The sequence below is a fragment of the Drosophila santomea genome, chromosome 3L (genome assembly GCF_016746245.2).
Source record: "Drosophila santomea strain STO CAGO 1482 chromosome 3L, Prin_Dsan_1.1, whole genome shotgun sequence".
Lineage (NCBI taxonomy): Eukaryota > Metazoa > Arthropoda > Insecta > Diptera > Drosophilidae > Drosophila > Drosophila santomea.
This window is the reverse complement of record NC_053018.2, coordinates 9,055,097-9,079,060: the sequence shown is the minus strand read 5'-3', so window position 1 is coordinate 9,079,060 and position 23,964 is coordinate 9,055,097. Positions and strand designations below refer to the sequence as shown.

The 23,964-nt window shown below is 40.6% G+C and overlaps 3 protein-coding genes and 1 long non-coding RNA gene across 5 annotated transcripts; 2 read left to right on the top strand and 2 right to left on the bottom strand.

Moving 5' to 3' along the window:
* The first annotated feature begins 4,067 nt into the window (after positions 1-4,067).
* On the top strand, positions 4,068-12,947 carry LOC120449676 (FMRFamide receptor). Of its 2 annotated transcripts, XM_039632279.2 has the most exons (3): positions 4,068-4,647; positions 10,850-11,946; positions 12,003-12,154. In XM_039632279.2, exons 2-3 carry the CDS (start codon positions 11,053-11,055, stop codon positions 12,018-12,020), a joined length of 912 nt encoding a protein of 303 aa, XP_039488213.1. In that variant the 5' UTR covers positions 4,068-4,647; positions 10,850-11,052; the 3' UTR covers positions 12,021-12,154. The 2 variants fall into 2 exon arrangements, with proteins under 2 accessions (XP_039488213.1, XP_039488212.1); XM_039632278.1 differs by having other exon boundaries at positions 10,850-12,947.
* Positions 12,948-15,380: 2,433 nt separating this feature from the next.
* On the top strand, positions 15,381-16,489 carry LOC120449953. The gene is made up of 3 exons (XR_005616231.1): positions 15,381-16,046; positions 16,095-16,164; positions 16,224-16,489. It is a non-coding gene; the product is annotated as an uncharacterized LOC120449953 (long non-coding RNA).
* A 983-nt stretch (positions 16,490-17,472) lies between these two features.
* LOC120449952 (chronophin) lies at positions 17,473-18,640 on the bottom strand. The gene is made up of 2 exons (XM_039632654.2): positions 17,817-18,640; positions 17,473-17,755 (listed from the first exon to the last, which is right to left on the bottom strand). The coding sequence occupies exons 1-2, from the start codon at positions 18,557-18,559 to the stop codon at positions 17,575-17,577; spliced, it is 924 nt and encodes a 307-aa protein (XP_039488588.1). The 5' UTR covers positions 18,560-18,640; the 3' UTR covers positions 17,473-17,574.
* LOC120449951 (glycerol-3-phosphate phosphatase) lies at positions 18,621-19,780 on the bottom strand. The gene is made up of 2 exons (XM_039632653.1): positions 18,939-19,780; positions 18,621-18,882 (listed from the first exon to the last, which is right to left on the bottom strand). The coding sequence occupies exons 1-2, from the start codon at positions 19,706-19,708 to the stop codon at positions 18,690-18,692; spliced, it is 963 nt and encodes a 320-aa protein (XP_039488587.1). The 5' UTR covers positions 19,709-19,780; the 3' UTR covers positions 18,621-18,689.
* Positions 19,781-23,964: the final 4,184 nt, after the last annotated feature.

Here is a 23,964-nt window from a genome sequence, read left to right as displayed (position 1 = left end):
GCCATTTCGACATGCGAATGGCCACGAGCCACTCTCTACTGATTTACCTGTAAAAATGGGGGATACAGCTGGAATAGCAGCTTCCTTTAAAGAAGAAAATTCTATTGCATCTTAATTTAGTATGGAAGTAAGCCACAAGGTGAATGAACTACAAATGTTATCCACTGTTTAGAAAAATTCCACTTTTGAAGTAAAGTAAAATACACTATTACTAAAAATCTGAAAACTACCCAAGCCCCAAGCCAATTGATTTAAATGTAAACGATTTAATTCAATTTTAAAGGTTAACTAAAGCTAAGCTCGTATACTGCATCACCTACTAACTTAATTGGCTAACAAGAATTTAAAGTGCTGAAAGCCAACAGGGTAACTCAAAACCCAGAGCCCGCCCGCATCCTTGTCGTCGCTTGTGTTACATTCAAAATGTCCTGGGGGATGTTATAAACATAAAAATTATACCTACATACCTTGCGCAGACATATTTATGCATATTAGTGCTAATGTCGGGAGTTTGGGCGATGGCGTCGCCGAGATAAAACTAAAATGGGAACCTTCTGTTACATACTTATGTACTCGTGGAGATGGCGAAAACTTTTCAGACGCACTGCAAACAATGACGTAGCTGCTCCTTGCTCCCTCATTTATGCAAATGGCCGCCATTTGCAGCAGCACAAAGGACATGGAGTCGCATGGAGGATTTATAACAGCAAATGCGTTATTTATTTGCTGTGTTATTGTTTATGATAGTCGGCACTTTATGGCAGACCCCATGTATCTGCATTTATAGTTAGACATTTAATTTGGGACTAGTAGTCAGCCAGATGGTTTTTTCATTTTTTAGTCATTATTTTTGCGGCGACAAGTTCGGTTGATGTGCCAAGTTTTTATTGTATTTGATTTCGATTTGAATTTATTACCCCCAGCTTTCAAGTGGTGCCGCCAGACCAGAGGCAGCCATGTGGAAAGGTCACTGCGGATTGGATGAGTCATCCTCGGGCTTGGAGTCCTGCCTCCTGAGCACCGACTATGATGGAGCACTTGGCAAGGCTCAGGTCCTGCGGAAGGATATTTTGGAAAAAACCCCACTGATAACCACGTTGAAACGGGTGCTCAATCAAAAGTGAGTGGACTGACTGCCTTTACCCAGGAGGTCAAAGGTAAACCGCTTAGCAGAGACTACTCTACAGTGTATGTAAATGTCAAGCACCAGAATATTTAAGTGCATTGCAGTTTACTAAGCTTCACTTTGTTAAAAGTCCTTCTTGCCACGTTCATTTAGAAATAATAGACCAAGTCAAACGGTTTTTAAAAGAAAATAGTTTGAATAAGAGCTTTTCTTTTTATATTTAATATAACTTTTCAAGTTAATTAATACCCTGCTTCAGAGAAGAATAGTTTAGAAATTTCAATAAAAGTATTTAGTTGACAAACATTTAGCAACCTTCAACAAAAGCAAACTTTGTTATGCGTGTAACATTTTGTATTCAAATTAAATTGGTAGATGGCCAGCTTGTACAGAATAAATTACGCACAAGTTTCAATTCAATTCCATGTGTATGCACAGCATACATATTCAGCAGGCATATTCATGCCCATCGTCAGTTTTAAAAACAAATTCACTCTTTGTTTTTCAATTTCAGTTGCAAAATATATTAGCTCGCGACTGATTGTCAATTTGAAATCTATTTCCACCTGTCACGAGCCGCAGATGCGGAATCGGAATCCCTACAGTTATCCATCTACATGCCACATGGCTGTGGCAGTTATGGAACTTCTACTCCGTGCTTTATTCTACGGCTCCCAAAACTGCATTGCAAGTGGAATGTGGAAAGTGGAAAGTGCGTTAAGCCAATTTGAATCTGGCACGAGCTGTTGCAAGTGCAGGCATTTCCAAGAACTTCAGTCTTCTTGGTCTACAAAAAATAAAGCAAATAAGCTAAATTCAGATACTCAACAGCTGCCTCTTGTTATGCAATTGCGCCAAAGCAAAGCCGTATGCGAAAATATGTGAATTTTGCCGAAAAGTCAATTTTCCAATTTTCCTTGTCTTGTGGTAAAAACAACTTCGAGCGGAAGTGCAAGCTAAGCAGGAAGTTCAATTTATACACAGAAAAGTTCAAAGCACAATATGAATAAACAACTTTTTCACATATTTAAAAGTGATTGTCTGATAAATATGCAATCACCTTTAACTTATAGTTTACTAAAACATATACATATAATTATAATAGGTATAGTAATTATTACAACTTCTATTATTATGATTTTGTTTTTTGTGTAATTTGCGCAGAGTTATACTATAGAGTCCCCTTTTTTGAGTGCGTGTTACGTGCTTAAATCTGTTACTGAATCCATATAAAGTTTCCTTTTTTTCTGGCCACTGGGCAGCTGCCAATAAATTGGTTGACAGTGGGCGGTCCTTTGGCGTTGGGATTTCTTGTGTAATTGTGCGAATCAAGTGCGACCGCAGTGGGACGGGTCATGAAGGTTAAGCGGAGTGGAAATGTCGTGGTGATTAATCTAAAAGTGCCCCAAAAGGTTACGTTCCGCTGGTCAGCGGCGTTTCCATTAGAAAACTTTTATATCGCCGGGCGGTTAAAGTGTCAAATGGGAGCCAAATAAATGAAAACTCTATGGCGCGTCATCCGCGTCATGATTGGCAAGGCCACCCACGAGAACGCCACCTTCCCTTTGAAATTGTTGTGTTCGTGGGACGGAAAGGAAGGAAACATCATCTGTCAGACGGCCAGGAAGCCAGGAAGCCGTCTTATTGGGAAATGAAAATATTAAAAATATATTTCGACTGTCTTGCCAGTAGAAAGCCTACGTACTGACAGCTGCAGGCGGGGAAAGTGTAGAGAAAAAACCCAAAGGGAAAATAAATCAGCGAGCCGTAATCCGCCGCGTTGTCTCTGAACTGAGCTTTGCAAGTTTCGGCGCCTTTTTCCTGCCCTCCCAACCCAAAAACTCTGGCACATGCCAAGAACGGATCAAGTTTGAGGTCTTCCTCGGAAAGCCAACGAATTATTGTATGGCAAATATTCAAAAGAATAGCTGAAATTTAATTTAGTGCGATCCCGAAGTGCGTAGACATTGACTGAAACCTTACAAAATAAATACATTGAGTGTAGGATGATTATTTATTGTCGAGTCTGACAAACGCATTTCTGACAGCAGATGTTGTCCATCATTCAAGGCAAAAGTTCAAAGTGTCATCCAAGAAACTGGTATAGTTCAATAGGTTTTTGAAGGGCAAATAGTCGATGGTACACAAAGAAATAAATCAGGCACTTGAATAAATATAATATTAAAGAATAATAAAAACATATACAGCAAACAAGTTAAGTTAATACTATTGTCAAGTATGTGCATATATTGTCAACTTGTTATATGACATGTCTCTTGATTGCACAAAGATAAGTTGTTAAATGGAGAAAAGTATCGCACAATAATGCCTTAATGACTAGCAACTGCTGACAGGAAAAACTTAAGTTGTATCTGAAGATAGCGCGTTTCGAAAACCACTTATCCTTCGCCCACTTCCGCGGAAAACAATGCTCCACTCTGCTCATCGGCTGCCCAAACAATAAACATTAAATTAATTTCCTCGAGCGATTTCCACCCACGCAGCGAGTAAATTTTACTTACCACCACCCCCACCACCACTCATCCGAGTTTAGTGCTGCATTTCCGGTGGACATGGGCAGTGTATATGCGGGTGTCTGTGCGTTCCCCAATTGCACAAACACAAACTGGGTCGTTGTGGTCATTATAGAGGGTATAAAACTTGATTGTTCGCCTTACGACATTTGGCTGCCTTATAAATAGACGGACAGACACTTTCACTGGGTGCAGTTGTTACGGCGGTGTTGCAGCAACATGCAACTTGCAGTAATGACGGCGCCAGTTTTTCGTTATGAATGAAAATGCCCGGAAAATCAGCAACATTTCCGCGGCGCATGCCCAGAAACAATATGTTGATGTGCCGGCAACATGCAACATTGTTGCCAGGCGGCAAGCCGGAAAACTTAAGTGGAAAATTCGGCGGCACAGTTGGCAGTCAGCATTCAACGCGTTCGCGGCAGAAAAAGCGTTCGGAAAACGAATTTCGAGATATATTTTAAAAATATCACTCATACGCACACGGGAGAGCGAGTGTCTGAAACGAGAGTGAGAGTGCTGTTCAGAGTGATATTCAGCAAATAAATAACAAGCAAGTATTGCTTATTCGAAATCAAACGGAGAAAGTGTTTTAATAATGTCTTCCGAAGTATATAATCAAGTGAAATCGGCTGCCAGCAGCTCATTAATTTATAAATAAATATATTAAATATATAGTGGCGTGTGTGAGTGAGCAGCATCGATAAAAAGCTCCCCATAGAAATTTCTTTTCGGCGGCGAAACGTGAAAACCCATTGCTAAATTATCTTCACCGCAAGAAAAACCGCCGAGAAAGCCAAGAACTCTCAGCCCAAAATACCAAAAAAAAAAGAGTTGAATCGCAGATCATTCCATTCCGCTTTGATTAACCCCATCGCGCCGACTGTCCCTTGGCATCGATTGTTGACATTCTCGCCGCCAAGATATGCAAATGGGAATATGCGAATATCTTGCACACACACTCGAGTTGTAAATTAAATTCCCAAGGTAAGCAAATTAGTCTTAATAAGCCCATTAAGACAACAGCTAAAGGAAACGAAAACAAAAACAAAACGGAAAACGTGTGTCATAAAACATGCGTTTTCCTTATGAAAGCAAAATGTCAAGTGGCTTTTTTTATTAGCATCCTTGGGTGTGTGGAAAATCCTCATGATTTCCATGTCGATAAGCCGCAGCATGTTGAATATTAAAAAGATTAATTTATTGCGCCGGGAACCTCCCATGTGGTTTGTCAACTGAAAATATTCCACAAAGGCATTTTTATTGTCTGGGGACGACGAGTCACTGAGTGACGACGAGTCATCCGTGAGATGCAATCGCTCCAGCATACTCGATATCCAAAAAAGTTTCATTGAAAGTGGCTTCATCAGTTTCTCGGTTTTATTGTGACACACAAATTCTAAAGAAAAACATCTTGAAAAGAGTTCTTTATTGTATACAAAAAATTACACCGCCACTCATCGAATTCTTTATAATTTTACAACAATACAGAACAAGTAAAATACATTTTACGCACTGCACAACTTGTGTACATGGAGAATATATTTTAATTCAAGTGGGAATAGCGAAATAATGGTAACCAAGAAGCTGAATTTTTGCAACTATATTTCTTATTATAGTTGCAATGCAAATTTAATATTGCTTCATTTGCATTTTAGTTACGAGGAGGCCATATTTGCTTGGAGAATATTTTATTTCTTTTATTCAAATAGTAGTAAAAACACAAATAAAACTGAACCAGCATTCAATCTTATATGTATGCCTTTGGCTTTAATTGCCTTACCAACTACTTAATTATCATTTTGACTTGCTACTTTGTTGCCAAACTTTGTTTGCAGACTCTTTTGAGCAGGTATGCCAGGCACTAAGTTCTAGAGATTTTAATTTTGATTAAATGCAGAAACCTAATAAGAGATGATGGAATGATTGCAGTGAAATGTATTAACAAAGTTTCGGCAGAAGTTTTGGCCTTAAATAAATAGCAGAATGCTCGTACATTTGCATGCATCTTAAGTTTTGCCTAATATATTTGTACAGGTGCTGGCACTCTAATTTATTCACGTGCACTTTCTTTGCACACATAGTGCATATTAATTTACTAAATGTTGCAAAATTGTATCCACACCAGCTGGAAAGTAAAAGCAAAGAGAAAGGTGCAAGAACTCTTGGAGGGCAAATGAATAGCAGCCGCACTGTATTTCATTGGCCTTGGGTTAAATGCTGCAGGCAAATAGATCTTGAGACTTTTTCCTCCTCGCAGCTACTTAATGTCGCAATGATTAAGTATACGCCGCGTGGCACTGTGCAAGTAACAATGCAGCGATTATTTACCTTAAACGCAGCCATTCAGGAAAACAACCGCGTCGGCTATTAAAGAGAAAAATGGGAGATTACACGGGAAGATATTTATGCACCAGTTGCTTAGCACATTACTTTTTCATTACAATAACAGCTAAATATTTTATGTTGGATTTTTTATTGGAAAACATAGACTTTGGAACTATTAATCTTCTCAAGAAAATCACAACATTCATTTTCCAGGTATATTTCTGTTAATTTAAAGTGAAATCTAAATTTTTTTTCCTGTTGTGGAGAGTAACAAAGAAGAAGGCGTTGGGGCATAAATCAGTTGGTCTATGGCGAGCATTCGGCACCTGGCCATTGAGCAATCAAATGGTGCGAGTTCCGGCAATTAGAAGAGCTGGCTGAATGCTTTTTGGAATCCCCAAGAGCCCGAGTAGATGCTCATTAAAACCAAAATTGCAACAAAAATATGCAAACCAAACAAAACCAGGCTGGACATTCGCGGCATCCCTGGTTGCGAGAAAAGTCGCATTTTTGTATTTCTTAGCGCTTTCCTTTTGGTTCCGTCTGCCAGATTGTCGAGAGCAAAAGCCTTGAAACTGTCAACTAAAAATAAATCGCAGAGCTCGCTTTTCTCTCTTTCGCTGCGAAATATAATAATTATAATTTTGTGTGTTTTCATTTCATGCCGCCAGAGAACCAGATTCTTTGACTTTTATATGTTATATTTTTATTTGGCTTTATATGCTCAACATGCGGCTAAGCACTCGCGGTTCTATAAGTTTTGCGTTCAGAAAACACTAAATCCAATGCTAGATGTTTATAAGTATTTCGAACGAATTCCACTGGCACACGGAATCACAATGGAGAAGTGGAAGGCAACCATAAGTTAATATACTTAAGCTGCTTAATTAAATAAATTCGGCAAAAATGCCTGCCGTCGAATGAAATATGGCAAGACTTATGGTGTCGATTTATAGGGGTTTTTTATGAGAGGTTCTTCTCTTATTTCTTATTTTATTGTTAGAATGCTTAGTACACGTTGAAGTAATAAATCTTGTGTATTTTTAGTGAGCATCCCACCACGTGTGTCTTATTTAAAATAACTTAATTAATTGTTATTATTGTAAGCAGTAAGTTATTGGCAAAGAAATTATAATAAATAAAACAGTAAAGCAGCCAAATTAACGTTAATGCTTACAATTTGCTTGATTAATTGCACAGTCAAGATATTTATGCCCGTAATTCGTAACGAGCTTAATTAATAGTTACCACCTGTTAAACTATCAATATCATGTTCGCATCCGTTTCAATCAACCCACTTAAATAGTAAATACAAATCTGCCCAGCACATGCCAAAAATCCCAGCCAAATGAAAATGACACAATCCAGACAATCCGGCGCCCAAACTAAACATGGATTTTCCACACCAAGCCAACTGCACTCATGAAAATCCAACAAAGGAAAACTGGAGAATGGGGAGAACAAAAAGGAAAACGGATGGCCAAGAAGCATTCCACATGCAAATTGCTTTTAGAATAATTAAGCTTAATGTCGTTCACAGAATTCAACATTAATTGAAACTATTTGTCGCTCAACGTGAAAAGTGAAAGGATGCGACGTGTCTGTTCTATTTATCCTGGCATTGATTTGGCCATAACACACGGCTGTAAATAAAATCCCACTCAATTATGCACATTTGATTTAATTGCTTTAGCACTTAAAAATGCAATTAGCATTACGAGCCACACTGCCAGCACTTGAAAGTGAAAATGGAAAAACTGAAAAAACCGATAATACCTTAACTGCAAAAATCGCAAGGCTCAGTCAAAGTTCACACAACTGGGCTTAGTTCTTTTTGTTTTTTTTTTGTTTGAGGCAGCTTAAGGGTTTAAAGTTTTTCGGATGGCTGGCATGTAGATTTCAGTCAGCTTTCAGTGGTTAAGCCGCGTAATCCGAGCTGTATTTATGGTTCTTTCAGCCATTCAGAAGGCTGTAAAAACCGCTTTACCCAAACTGCCGATTGTTCTTTTCAGTGGAATCGAAATTTATTTGCTCTTTTCCATTTAATGTGTGCTGTATTGGAATACATTCGAACCTAATGAAAAACACCACAGAGTAGTACAATTTAATTAACTTAAATAAGTAATAAAGCAGATTTTTCCCGTCTTAAATTATATTGTCAGCGTTTTTAGTTGGCAATTTATGCCTAATTAAGGTATTCCAAAAATATCGACAGGACATTGGATCATCCTCCTAAAAACGCTCTTTGATGTTGTTTGTTTTTCCGGAGAACATGTGAAACAACAAAAGCCGATAAAAAAAACGTCTACCACAGTAACAAAGACCAAATGACAGTGAAACTGAAAAGCATCTGTTTTCCTTTCTCCGTGTGACAAAAAGCAAATGGCCAGGCATTCCGAATACCAAAAATGCCGCCATACAGCCAGCTGTGAGGAAAAATTGCTGGCTAGGATCGACATTTTTTTTCTTTTGGTGAAACTGGGAAAAAGCCATTTCGGTGCTGGTCGTGTGGGCGATTTACCAATGTCGGTGCCGTAAAAAGTAAATGTGTGAGTTACACGGAGGCAGGGCAACTAAAACAGGACACGTGCTGGTCGTCAGAAGCGGCAAAAAGGGTCAGAGGCATTAAAGATAATTGGCCTTATAATTGCCAGGACAGTTGCTGCTACTGCGGCTGCTGGCGGAGGAGAAAGTCAACCGAAAGCACTTCAATTCTCGCCTCTAATTGAGATAATCGCATTAGGAACCAAGGGTCGAAACAATGAAAACCAATGGAGATAGTTGGAGGTGGATGGGTCAGTGCTCAGCGACACCTGCATTCCAGTGACCACAAAACGCTGACCACTTAACATGCAAACAACTGCAGCGGACATTTCAGTTAATCAAAATGCTGCTGCTGCACAGAGATAACAAATGCAAATTCACCAAATATCACGCATACGCAACGTGTGCGCCCTTTGCCCTCTATTCATCCCCAGCACCACAGTCATTATGGTTTTCTGCACTCTGCGGTTAACTGAGCACGACCACAAACATCACAAACACCCAAACACCCAGGGCCACAATTATATGTATCATATAATCACTAACAGCAATTGTTTCACTAACCTGGTCGTAAATTACGTCAGCAGTGATTCACAATCGCTTTCGGCATGTGAATCTATACTGATTTCATTATGCACAGAAGTCCTGCTTATGACCACTAAGGGAAAAAGGAATTTAATATAATAAAAAGAACTTTTTAAAAATGTATTCCATTTAAATTCCTAGGTTGCTCTTTTATTGGCGTAGCATCTATATTTAATCGATATACGTATGTCTTATAATGAATCTACAATATACATCAATGCTGTTTTATAGGATCTACTATACTTTTTATGTCAGTTTCCAGTTAAAGATACAATATTATATGGGCGTGTGGTTTGACTGATTTTCTTGGCCACTGTATGGGCTATCAGTCTTCGCTGGCATTTTGGCCCCATTCTTGGTGTATCTGTGCCTTTGTTTGTTGGCCAAATGGTTACGCGGGTGTGTGGGTGATTTCCGATTTCGGTTTTTGGCCACTTAAGCTTGATTGATGTGTCAAAAATGTGACATTCAATGGGCGCGGCGGTGTGGGAATTCGTGATATTTACACGTGGCAAAGACGTATTTAGTGCGGCCCGAAACCCATAAATGATTTAGTGGACACACTTGTTGCCAGCCAGTTCAATAGGGGCCGAAAACAAATAAAGTGAATTAAATCATTAGAGTGTTACAAACACAGGACCTTCATTAAAGGATAATGGCCAATAGAAAACGACACACTGTATTCAGCAAAAACCAATTTTAGTGGCAATTAGGGGCAATCCTTTTCGGGACACGAAAATAATTCAGACTAATGTGCTGCTGGTTTTTTTTGGCCCTTATAATGAAGATTACGGCCTGTGTTTGTTACATTTAGATATATGTATATGTGGTATCAAAACTGACACACTGATATGATAGCAACAACTTTGTTATATTCATAAGCAGATAATTTTTATATGATCGATAAATGATATAGATGCGTGAATAAACGTATTGTGTTCTTGCAGTATCCAAGAGCTGATAATACTTAGTCCAAACTAAAAATGATAGCATTGAAAGTGGCTGTGTATTTGAATTTCCCTTTAAATGTTCATATTCCTCTCTTAGGAATCTTACCGCGCCCATCCTCTTGCAACTTTGTTTAGTTAATTTTCAGAAAATTAAACTCCAGACGAAGCCAAGAGCACAACCAATGGGCAAATCATCAAATGAAACGTAATAACCTTGTTCTAATTATAGAACTAATTGTTACAAATTTACCTGTAAAAGCAGGCATCAATTAGGCTTCCTTTCAAACAGCAGCAGCAAGAGGCTAGCAATTGACACCAAAGGCATTTATAATGAGCACAGAAAATGTTTTGGGTCTCCGGAAAGAATACATATATCTTACTTAGTTCCTCTCCGACAGCCAAGCAAATAAGTTTGTTTGGGGGGCACAGAGGAAAGGCTTCTTGTTGTTAATCGATATAACCTAAGTTACCTTTCTCAAACACACTGGAAACAAATGTTACTAAAAATATGGCTACTATAATTTCAAATAATTTGAATAACTATAATTTTAAATAATTTTGTTACTGTTAAAAAGTATTATTAGTAATGGAAAAATTACTTTTAGATAATAATATTCTTTATTTATACTTTAATGATACAACTCAAGTGCAAATTACATAGATACAAATGGTGTGCATTTAAGTTTTCATTTCGTAAAATAATAATCATAAGTATTTATTTCAGTGCTCAGCTAGCAACCTTGTTTAAAATGACCTTCCATTTTTCATTTCCTATTTTGCAGCTTAAAGTGCCGACGGCGCCGGGTGGAAGCCAGGACAAAGGACATCGTCATCAGGTGCTCGTGTCCCCTGAACCGTGCCACAATAAGTACCCGACCTGTGGCCGCAGAATTGATGTTCGTGCGAAAGTTGCACGTTGGCTGCCCCAATGCTATGCCCAGGATTCGAGTAGGACACTAAAGTGGGTCACTTGACTCCGGCAGCGATGAGTGGTGCAGCGGTTGCGCGGCTCCTGCTCCGCTTGGAGCTACCATCGCCGGGTGTGATGCCACCACCGCCCACGGACTACGACTACGGTGGGCCCATCAGCGACGATGAGTTCCTGGCCAGTGCGATGGCCACCGAGGGACCAACGGTGCGCTACGATCTGTTCCCGCAAAACCACAGTCAATCCACTCTGCAGATCGTACTCAATCACACGGAGGTGCAAACGGATCTGCAATATCCGCACTACGACGACTTGGGCCTGGATACCGAACCGAATTGGACGCGAATCTGCGAGGATGTGTACAATCCGCTGCTGGAGAACAATCGCATTGAGTTCTGGGTGTGCGGGGTGCTGATAAATATCGTTGGTGTCCTCGGCATCCTGGGCAACATAATCTCCATGATAATCCTCTCCCGGCCGCAGATGAGATCCAGCATTAACTACTTACTCACTGGCTTGGCACGCTGCGATACGGTGCTAATTATCACGTCGATACTGCTGTTTGGCATACCCAGCATATATCCTTACACGGGTCACTTCTTCGGCTACTATAACTACGTATATCCGTTTATATCGCCGGCGGTATTCCCCATAGGCATGATAGCCCAGACAGCTAGTATATATATGACATTTACGGTGACCTTAGAGAGATATGTGGCCGTTTGTCATCCGTTGAAGGCGAGGGCACTCTGCACTTATGGCAGAGCTAAAATATACTTTATAGTGTGTGTGTGCTTCTCGTTGACCTACAATATGCCCAGATTTTGGGAGGTCCTGACTGTCACGTATCCCGAGCCGGGCAAGGATGTAATACTCCACTGCGTGAAACCTTCGAGACTGAGAAGATCGGAGGCGTACATCAACATCTACATACACTGGTGCTACCTGATCGTAAACTATATTATACCCTTTCTCACCCTGGCCATACTAAATTGCCTGATATACAGGCAGGTGAAGCGGGCTAACAGGGAGCGCCAAAGGTTATCCAGATCAGAGAAACGGGAGATCGGCTTGGCCACAATGCTGCTGTGCGTGGTGATAGTGTTCTTTATGCTCAACTTTCTACCGCTGGTGCTCAATATATCCGAGGCCTTCTACAGCACCATCGATCATAAGATAACGAAGATCTCAAATCTACTGATCACCATCAATAGCAGCGTCAACTTTCTCATATACATCATCTTTGGCGAAAAGTTCAAGCGCATTTTTTTACTCATTTTTTTCAAGCGCCGCCTGAGTCGTGACCAACCGGATCTCATCCACTACGAGAGTTCCATATCGAACAACGGCGATGGAACTCTGAACCACCGATCCTCCGGCCGCTTCTCACGGCACGGCACCCAGCGGAGCACCACCACTTACCTGGTGGCCACCGGCGGACCAGGAGTCGGGGGATGCGTTGGTGGCGGTGGCAATAATTCCCTCAACAATGTGCGACTGACTCAGGTCTCTGGCTCACCCGGTCTGGTCAAGATCAAGCGGAATAGAGCTCCCTCGCCTGGTCCAGTGGTCTATTTTCCCGCCCGCGAAATGCAGAGATCCGCATCCACCACCAACTCGACCACCAATAACAATACTTCTATTGGTTACGACTGGACCCTGCCGGACAGCAAAAAACTGGGACACGTCTCCTCCGGATTCTGAGACTGTGTCCGAGTGAATACGATTCGAATGGGTCACTGGGAAGGGGTGGACTTAGTGCACTAGTCATGTAAATATAAATAGACACGGAAATAGGGTGTAACAAACAGCTGTGGTCAAAATACTAGTAAGGATTTCGTTGAATTTAGCTAAGTGTAATATTTGGATTTTAATGGAGATATGATTTCCAATCCTTCTAATTTATGATATAAAAATAACTACGTTTATTTAAATTGTTTAAAATTTAATCTTCTTTACACTTAAAAAGGAATTATAATTGCACTTTTACAAAATAATTATTTTTTCTAAATTTATTGCCAAAGAAATATAAATATTTTGTTGGCTAATTAATTATTCTATTATAAAAGGTGAACATAACTTTCTAAATTTAAAGTAAACAATTTCAAAGAGGCAGAATGCTTATATTTTGACCGTAGTTGTATCTACTAAGTACAAGTTTGTACTACTTAGTACTAGTTTGTTCTACAAAGTACTAGTTTGTACTACTAAGTACTAGTTTGTACAGAACGCATCAACTAAGCGCTTCAAGCGTTGCGTTACTTTGTGATAAGCGTTGAATGTTTCCTTTCCCAATTTCTCTACTGCTCCTCCAGAACTTAACTCGTTGATATAGCTGTTAAGAAAGTTAGTTTCAGTTGCGACCAGGCTGAAGAAAATAGTTTCTTAGACTGAGAGTTTAATATGGTTTTCCTGGCGTTTTACCATCATTTCTCTGGCTCAATTGAATTGAATTTGTATCAATTTCGCACTAAATTAGTCATCGAAACTTTGCCGAACCCAATATCGTTTCACTTTCTACTGGCCTTTGTCCGAAGTTTTATTTATTAGCGTAAACTTTAGCTGCCTTTAATTAAATATCCTTTACGACGCATTTCTCGGCCGAACTTGATGAATGGTTTTCCTTTTCTTTGGCTGATTTGGGTTTTCCGAACTTTTCGATTTGCCTCACACTTTCCCGGAAACTGGTGTTCTTTGGGTCTAAATATACAAAAAAGGCCGGACAATCTGTCAACTTGTCAGAAAGTTTTAAAAATGCCGCTCAAAGTTCAGTCAGCTCAAAAGTTCGCCAGCATTATTTAGTCGCCCGAAAAAAACTCAAGTAGCTCAATTTAACAGCAAATGCAACAATAATAAACAACAAAAGAAAAAGACATTTTCAGGTGTTCACAAAAAATTATTTTTATTGCTCCTTGGCCCCTAAAATATGTAATACCCAATATACTGTGTAAATACTTTTAAGAGTTCTGTATATACTTACGATCTAGTATGCCAAGCATAAACGAATACCAAAGAGATTTCGATTTCAATTGAAGTCCAGGAAAGGGGATACTAAATTATTATCTACGAACAAACAAATAAAATTTAATTTCTTTTAATAATTATAATGTATTATAACAAACTATAAAGCTTCTCGCAGTTTTTAAATCTACTTTACGCTCATTAAAATCAGCAGTTAATATTCACAAAAAGAAATCTGATATAAACCAATGATTTAGTATCTCCCTTGCCTAATAATAATAAAATTCATGTAGACCTAGACTAGCTTTAATATTGTATAGTCTTAGCAAATACGTAATCGAAACTAATTTAAACAAATTCAACGATTGTGCAAATAAATGATGATGAGAAATCCGAAATGCTTTTAGTGTGCGAATATATATATATATATAAGCCCATTTTGCGAGCCTGATTTGCATTGATTTTCAGATTTTGCACCGCAATTACCACGGCCGCCATAATAGCCAAAGTTTACTAGCCAGACGCAGTTTGGAAAATGATAACGAGCACTTAAGACGGCCACTTGCAATTCAATTTGGCCGGGTCCTGTCGGATAATTGCCAACGCAGTGTCAGGCCGATGGGAAAATCTCGGTTCTTGGAAAATCTAAGCCAAGGGGGGAGGGAGATTAGAAACGAGTGGGCGGGCAGTGAAGGAGGTCCTGGCGCATTTGCGTATCTTATGCTAAGCACGTTGGCAGGATGTCGACTTTAGTCAAGACAGTCGGGAAGCCGGTAATAATGCTCGACAGGCTCACAAAGGAATTTAAATAATAATAACCATAACAATAAGATACAAACACACACGCACAGAGGGGGTGGTATAGGGATGGCAAGGTCGACTTGCCCAGGTGCCAACCCGCCGTAGTGAATTACAGTCCGCACGTGAGCCCCAACCTAATAATGGGGATATAAACCGATCCGAGATAGCGGCAAATAATTGGAACACGGGGTGCCAACAAAAGCACAACCCATTTAAAGTGAATATTATTGCATGTTTCCCGGAACTGGCATACACATATTCGTGCTCTGCTGCTAATATATGGTTTTAATATCCCCAAATGATATACAAAGCACTGCACTGGGAGCCAACTAATTGAGAAAAATAATCAGTTGAATTGGCAAATGACTTTAATTGCTCATATCAGTCAGGCACTGTGATTTCATCAACCCAAAGTACTCTTTTTACGAAATATTTACAGAACGCTATGTATTTAAAGCAGAAATTTGAATCAGAGTGGTTAATATTTCAAATCGTTTTTATCTGAGAACTTCCAAGGTAAGCACATAATTAGAGGTATGAGTTTCTGCAGGAGTTGGCAAAACTCATGAAATACTTTAATGCCGCGGGCTTACAGATTTGGATCCTTTTGTGGGTGCCAAAAACAAAGGCGGCGAGGCAACTCTATTGTTTCTGCCAGCACTGAAGTGTCAGCACGCTGGGCGATAATAAATCAGCTGCGGATAATGTCAACACCATGGCCCCGGCGACCCCGAGTAAATATTTCTGCTGATGACTTTGTCGTGTGTCGGTGGCGGTGTCACCCTAACAGTTTGATGCGTTTTTGATGCTGCTTGGGATTATCATTATTCGGGCTTCAAGTGGCAATGGTCCTTGGATTGAGGCTTTGACAAACGACAAACAGTTTTCTGGCGTTTCTGGCTTTTTGCGAGACGAGTGGCATCGATGACAAAGTGTTGACCCTGTCGCGCTGTTTGCTAATTAATTAGCCGTCTTTTGTCCGAAACATCGAAGCTGTGCAGCGTCAAAATTTTAATTAATGTTTGCCATGTGATTCGCCGGAATTCCAAGCTCACAAACTTCGCACTACTTTCTCGCCTGGCGAAAGGACGACATAGACGGCAGGACGAAAGTCGGAGACAATGGCAAACAATGCCAAACATCGAGCATCGTGATGCCGCGTAACAAGGGGCACTTGTTCGCCATCTAATACACAACTAAATTCCCCAGGCCCCACTTTATCCGCCGGAATGACAATGACGTGGGGAGCCGGAGGCGTCCTGACAGCTATCCACACCCGGGATCTGAACGTAAGTGCCAAGTGGAAATTTCGCTTCACTTCTAACTTTTTCACCCAGTCCACGCACACTACACACTACTGAAGAAAACATCCGCCCATACTGTTAACCTAACTTTGGACCTTCTTTAGTAAGCTCCTTAAATGTTTCCAATTTTGCTTTAAATATAAAATATTTCCTTATTCTAAGGCTGTGTTTCTAGCAGTGCATCTGTATGCCTCCATTTCCTGAAACACTCGCATAATTAGCTTTGAACGGCCCTCAATTACTGGGCAACGCAGTGCCATTGCTTCAATGGTTAGTTGACAATTGGATGGGCAGATGTCACAGGCAGAAAGCAAACAGTTCTCTGTAAACAAGGCTCAACCTTTGGAATTGACCATGGCAGCTAGGACAAGGAAAAATCGAATATAAAGTAGTCCCCTATTAAGACTGAATGTTAGAATATATAGGCATCCCCAGGGGAAAATAATGACTTATTTTATATGACAAATATATACTCACTTTAAGTACAATGTTGACTTATTGCTTAATTGTCTTCATTTATAACTAACAATTAAAATAGATTCTCTTCATTTGTGTCCAGCAATAACATTTTGGCAAAACCCCCAGATCGTCCAAATCGTGTTTTTAGTTTCCCTCAGATGCTTAGAAAAATTATTTTAATCTAAATATAGTTTTAATCCAAATAACGAAGCAGTTTCAAGAAAGCCAGCTTAATAATATTATAAAAAACCTAAGCACAGTCGACATGAGCTACACATTATTTCCCCATTGAATCACAAAGAACAGCTGAAAACACACAAATAAAAATAGACAATATTTACCAATTGTGACATTCAATAACTTGGAAACATGCTGAACTGACACCTAACGCTGCCCCGCGCCAAAAGGACGAAGAAAAAAAAGGACAATAGGACACTTTGCGACGCCGCTAAGTATGCCACACGTTTTGTGGCCCATATATTTTATATGTGGCTCCAGCAAATGTCTGGCGACGAAAAGCGTTTTAAACACACCAGAGGGGTCGTGTCCATGGCAGCCATTCAGACTGCCAGCTTCAAAAAGGTGCACTCAAAAAAATAATTAGTCAAATGTAATGCTAAGTAATCTGGTTATTTCTTACTATCGAAGTGTAAAATATTTTAATCGTTATATATTTTAAAACACTTTAGGTGTATAGAACTTGTTTGTAAATTACTTTTTTCCATATAACATAGCGACAAGTGTTTTTTCAAGTGATGAGGAGCAGCAGCACAGACCGCATCTGTCGACCACGTCGACGATGGCTTTGGCGATGGCGATGAAGTGTCGAACACACCGTGGATATATTCAGTTTAGCATTTGTGTTGTTGCTTTTTGGGGACTGCAAGTGTTCGACTTTTGACAAGGGACCGAAATACCCGAAATACCCGAAATACCCGGCCAAAGGAAAGAAAAGGGCCCAGATTTGTGGGTGACATTGAAGACAGGCCGCTTTTGTGGTATTGATTTTATGCAGAATTTGCTAGGCAATGATAATTTACAATTTGTATGCGGTCTAGCAGAGGAACTCCAGCAAGTGGCCCAGGCTGGGAAGGTAGGTATCCGGCACCAGGACCTTCTTTTTGGGGTCACCCTCCTCGATGATCTGCTGCACTTCCTTCGGGGTATTCACACCGCTGCCGACCATCAGGGATTGGAAGCCACAGTTGGCAGAGAAGTGGATATCCGTCTGCAGTCTGAAAAAGAATAAGAATTAAAGAAAGGAAAAAGGAAATTAGTAATTAAATTTACACTTACGTATCGCCCACCATTAGTGTGGTTTCCGGCTTTATGGCACCGGACTGCATGAGCGTAGTGGCCATCCAGGGATTGGGTTTTCCCAGCACCAGCGGCGACCTTCCGGTGAAGGCTTTCATGGCCGCCAAGGTGGCACCGGCGCCCACCATCACCCGGTTGTTGCCGATGGGATAGGCGGCATCCAAACAGGTGCCCAGAAAGATAATATCTGGATTTAGCAGATAACTGCCGGTTCGCACCAGCTTGGCCATGTTGAAGCCCTCATCGCGACCCACAATCACAGCTCCCACATCGGGATCCAGTTCCAACTCGGTGACGAACTCGTGCATGGGCTTCTCCAGTTTTTCGGACACTTTCAGGGAGCAAATGCCAAGTTTCTCCAGCTCAGCATGCACTCCTTTCTCGCCCATGACAAAAGCCTTCTTCTGGAACTTTTTGACGGCCAGGAAATTGGCACACGAGAAGGACGATGTCAGGACACTAGCTTCCTCGATTTCAATGCCAAAACCTTTTGCCTTATCGGCCATCTCTTGCCTTGAAATCTCCGAATTGTTGGAGATGATAAAAGTCTTTCGACCGGAGGTACTCAGGTAATTGAAAGTTTCCACAGCTCCGTCAATTGCCTTCGCGAAGTGCCAAAGGACTCCATCAGCATCGCAGATCACAGTCTCGAACGAGGATAGCCATTGGCGAACCCGTTGCTTCGGCAACTTGGTCAAATCGGTAAAAGTTTGCTTGAACATAGCTTCCCGATCGAATCGAGTATTTCTATATTCTGTGTGTTGAGTAAAAACTAGAAGAAGCTTTGATTGAGTCCTAGTAATGTGTTTAGAAAACCCAACTATTGATTTTATTGCCACTATAACTCACAACTTATCTATTTCGAGAAGATAGAAAGGGCAACAGATTGGATAGTTTTGGCAAATATAGATCAGGAACTTGCTGATAGAGTAATGGAGCCTTAGATGCCTGCGCCTCCATGGCATCCTGATAACTATTAACCCCAGTGCCCACCAACAGAGTTTGAAAACCACACTGGTAGCCCAAAAGGATATCCGTACTCATGCTGTGAAGGAGAAGGCACATCCAATAAATGTATTTCAAAATGTAATAAACACTCACGTGTCCCCTATAATCAAAGTCCTCTCCGGCTGTATAACTCCCTTTCGTATCAGGTCAATGCACATATACGGATTGGGTTTTCCGCAGATGAAGGGCATCCGTTGACTGGCCGCCTGAATGGCAGCCACCATCACTCCGGCAGAGGGAACCATTCGTCCTGGAGCCGCCGGAAGTGCCGCATCGCGATTTGTGGCCACAAACATTACGTCACGATCTTTCAGATAGCAACACGCCTTTGTCAGCTTGATCGTATTGAAATCCTTGTCAGCACCCACCACCACAGCACCCACATTGGGATCCAAGAAGATACTGTGGATGTGATCTGGCATGGAAAATCCCTGCAAGGAGGAATGATCCAGTGGCATCGACTCGATACCCACCAACTTCAGTTCATCGACGATTCCTTGGCCACCCACTACGTAGCACTTTTTGTTGAACTTCTTCTGCTGCATAAATTTTGCTAAAGCCTGGCTCGAAGAAAGGATCTCATCCTTGGCCACCAGAAAACCCATTTCCTGGGCAAATTTACAGATTCCGTCGACCGAAGTCACTGAATTATTGGTGCAGATAAATGCCTTCTTTCCCATGGCACGCAGTGCGTTGAAGGTCTCTGCTGCCTTATCAAGGACCTTGTCGTGGCTCCACAGGACACCATCTTCATCGAATACGATCGTGTCGATTGTCTTCAACCACTGCTGTAAGCCATACCTGTTGAGGCCAAGAACTTGGCATCCACCCTTCTGGATACTCTTATTTAATGCCAAATTCATGTTTAGTTCAGGTGGGATTATGTTTTTGAGTGGAGAAAATGGAAGGAAATTGATTATGTAGACAAAGCATTCACTTTCACTCAGTTACTATGAAGTATATATATGCCACACTAGAGGAACTACAATTACACTTGCTGTTTAGGATCTTTGGTAAGTAGACTTTGACCTTTTGGCCCTAAACTGATGCCCTGTAAGTTGCAGCGAAACCACAGGAGAAACGCTTTCGGGCCCAAAACTAGATTAGTTTTAAGCAGTTTTTGGCTACGAGGCTGTCGCAATCAATTGAAAGTTTCCTTCGGTTGTCTGGGTATCTGGGTGTCTTGGTGTGCCGGCTTTTTAACTTTTCAGCTGTCGGCAACGACTGCCTGGGAAAATGTCATCGGCGACGCATTTAATTCACTAAACTTTTGCACATTTGTTATTTGGAATGTAGGGGAGTGGATGAGTGGATCAGTAGAGGACCAAAGTTGTGGTTCCGTGGCGTGGCCAAAGTCGCGGATAACTTTTAATTGTGCGCAATGAGCGAAGGCCAAGTCAAGCCGTGAATACGAGAAGGGAGTTTCTTGGGGCAGCCACCCAGTGGCGCCACCCACTTTGCCTCCCAGGGGAGCCACTTCCGTTGGTGTCGACGAGTTTTCGCCTTTTCACACGGACACGATATAAAATAATTTATTATCTAGGGAACAAAAGTTTTCTTAAACAGCTATTCTTATACCATATTAAAGTGAAAAGTTCTCAAATTAATAAATTTCACATTATTGTCTAGTGCAGACACAAATTATTAGAAATAAATTGGAATATAATTAAAGATAGATATTTCTTTCAGTGCTTGCCACCGGCTGTCATTTGGCTTGTCCCTCTTCGCCAATTAAAATGGCATTCAGCTTCATTGTTGATAACGCTGTCGCCTTGGAGAAGCGTCTTACAAGCGGCCCCCAAATCCGACACTTGTCGAGCTCCAAAGCCAAGCCAAAGCCAGAATCCCGGATAGCGCCACACCTTGGCATAAATTCATTAAATCTCTTATCCCTGCGGCACTTTCGCCCCGGGACAGCGAGCATTTAACGGATTTCGCTGGCTCTTTGGACGGGTCCGTGTTGAATGGCCGCCGGTCAAAAGTGTGCAGTACCCGCTGCCTTTCTCTTTGCGAACTTTAAAAAAGCAACGCAAATTGGCAAACGAGCTGAATTTGTGGCTGAATTTATGGCTCAGCTGCCTGAGGGGCAAATCAAAAGCTAACGAGCGAGTTTTCTGCTTTACACCAGACCACAAAACGCGATTTTTTCAAATTTCCGCATGTAAATAAGGAAGAGTTTACACGATACTTGTGCCAGCATATTTGCTGGAATTAATTAACATGTCTACGGAAATGAGTGGCTTTTTTGTATTTTTAAAAATTCTGTGCTTAAGCTTGAGTATAATGCTGGTTTTAGGCTTGAGTATAATGCTGGTTTTAAGCTTGTTTATATTACTGGTTTTAAGCTTGAGTATAAATTTAATAAAGAACCAAATAAACAATGGCATTAGGCATAAAATGTAGAAAAGGGTTCTGAAGAATATTTGGAACAGCCTAATAAATCTTAAGTTTAGTTGGCATGTTAAATCCTATTTACAATTCCCCTGAAAACACTTGTCGCCTGTCCGTCTGTCCAAACTGAGTTTACAAAATGTTTATGTTTTTCTGTTTTACCTGGGCAAGAGTTTTTGGTAAGTGGGCAAGTGCACACGAAGCCTTCGCAAATTGTTCAAGTGGAAAGTGCTCTGGATTTTCCATTTGCCTAGATCTCAATTTGTTCAAGTATTGGGCTTAAATGTACATTGATAGATGTGGGTGGATACGAAAAGAATGCATTTTCCGAGTCGAAGGGAAAAGAAAAACAAATGAATTCCAATCGCCAGACCTCGAGAGCAACAGTAACAAATGAAATTTTAAGCACAAAGTTTGCTGAACTCGATGCTGGTATTTTTTCGCCCCTGACCCCAAGCCCTCAAACCAAAGACGAAGAAAAAGAAAACGAGCCAAGTCCGAAACTTTTTTATTAAGTTTACAAGGCCAAGTTAATTCCCCGATCCCTGGGGCCTGCGCCGGTTTTTCCTAATTAATACCTCGAGACGTGGGGCTGGCCAGAAGTGAAGAATGAAACAAATTCACTTGATTTATATGCTAATCAAGCCTGACCTGTGGACACAACTAACACTTCGGGCCATCGACAGTTGCTTAAGCAATATTAAAGCGAAAACCAAGCACCAACTGGCCGCAGACAATGGGGAAACTTTAAATTATCCCCTATCACCGAATAAATCATCCACAGATAGCATCATCATCTGGGTCACAAGGCGCAATTATTTGTCCAGAATGGATGGCTCTCTTCAGGAATTTCTGCCACTTTCCGAATGCCTCTGGTGCTGGAAAATATCCGTGGAAAACTCGATAAGGTTTTACCCTGCTGAACAGGAAGACCTCTTTAAAAGTGATTTGTGTGTAGGAATTAAATATAACAAGTAACCAACCATTTAGTTTACCCATTTTAAATTGCTTTGCCATGATTTGAATATAACAAGTAACCAACCATTTAGCTTACCCATTTTAAAATGCTTTGCCTATTATGTGCTGCTTTTGGCCATTTAGTTTTTAGGTAAATAACCATAAAGTCGATTTTTAAATCGTTTGTAACCGTATTGGGACCGTATTTCAACACATATACCCTTGATGACCCTTGAAGTCGATCCCAGTCTAATCTCCTTTGAGTGGTGAGTGATGGACATGCTGGGAAAAACAACAAGCTTCGTACTGAAAGCTCTCTGTTGCATTTCACCAGCTTATGAATGCTAAGCAGAATTGAAACGTTTTGATGTTTTACAAATAAGACAGTATAACCGGAAGGAAGTAGAAAATCGTAAATACCAGGCAAATTTCTATTGCCATGGCGACATTCACAAGTGGGTCGGACAATTATACGCTCGTGCTACGAGTTGAACGGCTCAGACAAGATTGAAAAACGAGAATGGATGCCAGGATGGTGCAGTGCAATCTAAGAAGTGGAAACACGTGTCGGATGCAGGACAAAAATGTGATCCACATATCTATGTGGATGCTTCAGCGTGTGCTTCATAGTTCTATATACGTTGAATGCGACAAGAGATTTGAACGAGCTAGTTAAAAATACCCAAGTGCTAATCCTAAGAAACTTAATTGAATGGATTCAATTGTATACAGTTTTCATTGACTTAGTCTTACTTATGCATGCGGTATGCATGCACTTAATTTAATTTAAATTCATGTTAACTCGATAATATTTATAGATTCAGTTATCATCAGAATTACATTCGCATAAAGTTAACTGATTTATTAAATGTTTTTAAATTGAGTTAACGTCAAAATTACACTTGAATGCACATAATTGCCCTGTTAATTAGATATTTTAAACTCCATTAGCTTACTGATTTTTGATTCTGGTCCTCAATTGAACCAATCTGTATGCAACTTTAATTGCATTAACTGCAATTGGCTGCTCGAATGCAAAAGTTAACTAAATGCCAATCAGAGCACCTTGTTCGACTGTATAAAATGCAAATACCAAGCTAGTGGCTTAAAGTGTCGTCCGTCCTCTGTCGCCTGTCGAAAATGTCCCTGGCCCACGCTGCGTATGAGCAATGCCAAAGTTTAAGCCTTGAGGGTGGCCATAAAGGACTCTCGTGCTGGGCGGGCACAGTTTCGGTCTCACTGCGCGTGGATTAAACCAAATTGCAACACATTATAATTTGTGACAAAAGTGGCCTCGAAAATTCATTTGTAAGATCTAAGATTTGAGAGCTGGCAAACATGAAAATGTACGAACATATATTTTTATGCACTGCTGATAGCAATGTGCCCAAGGCCAAAACACATTTGGCAGATGAATAAACAAGCTGAGCGAGATTGTGAATCTGTGCGGAACGCTGTTGAAATTGCAGAAGTTGATAGGTGTCCACTTCTTAAATTAATTGAGGTCAGCAAAAGTGTATGGCATTTGATATGTCCCAGGATAGTCAACATGATTTCTATAAATGTTGTTTTAATTATTCTATAAAATACAAATAATAATTTAATAGCACCTTTGAAATACCACTGCTTAGACTGAGAAACTTTAAAAAACTTAAAGTTTAGGAACTTAAAGCTGTTTTCTGCCCTGCTGGTTTCCAATTACGGCCAGCAATATGTGCCACAACCCATTGGCTTTCCACAAAAAAGAAAGGGACCACTCGAGACTGTGGAT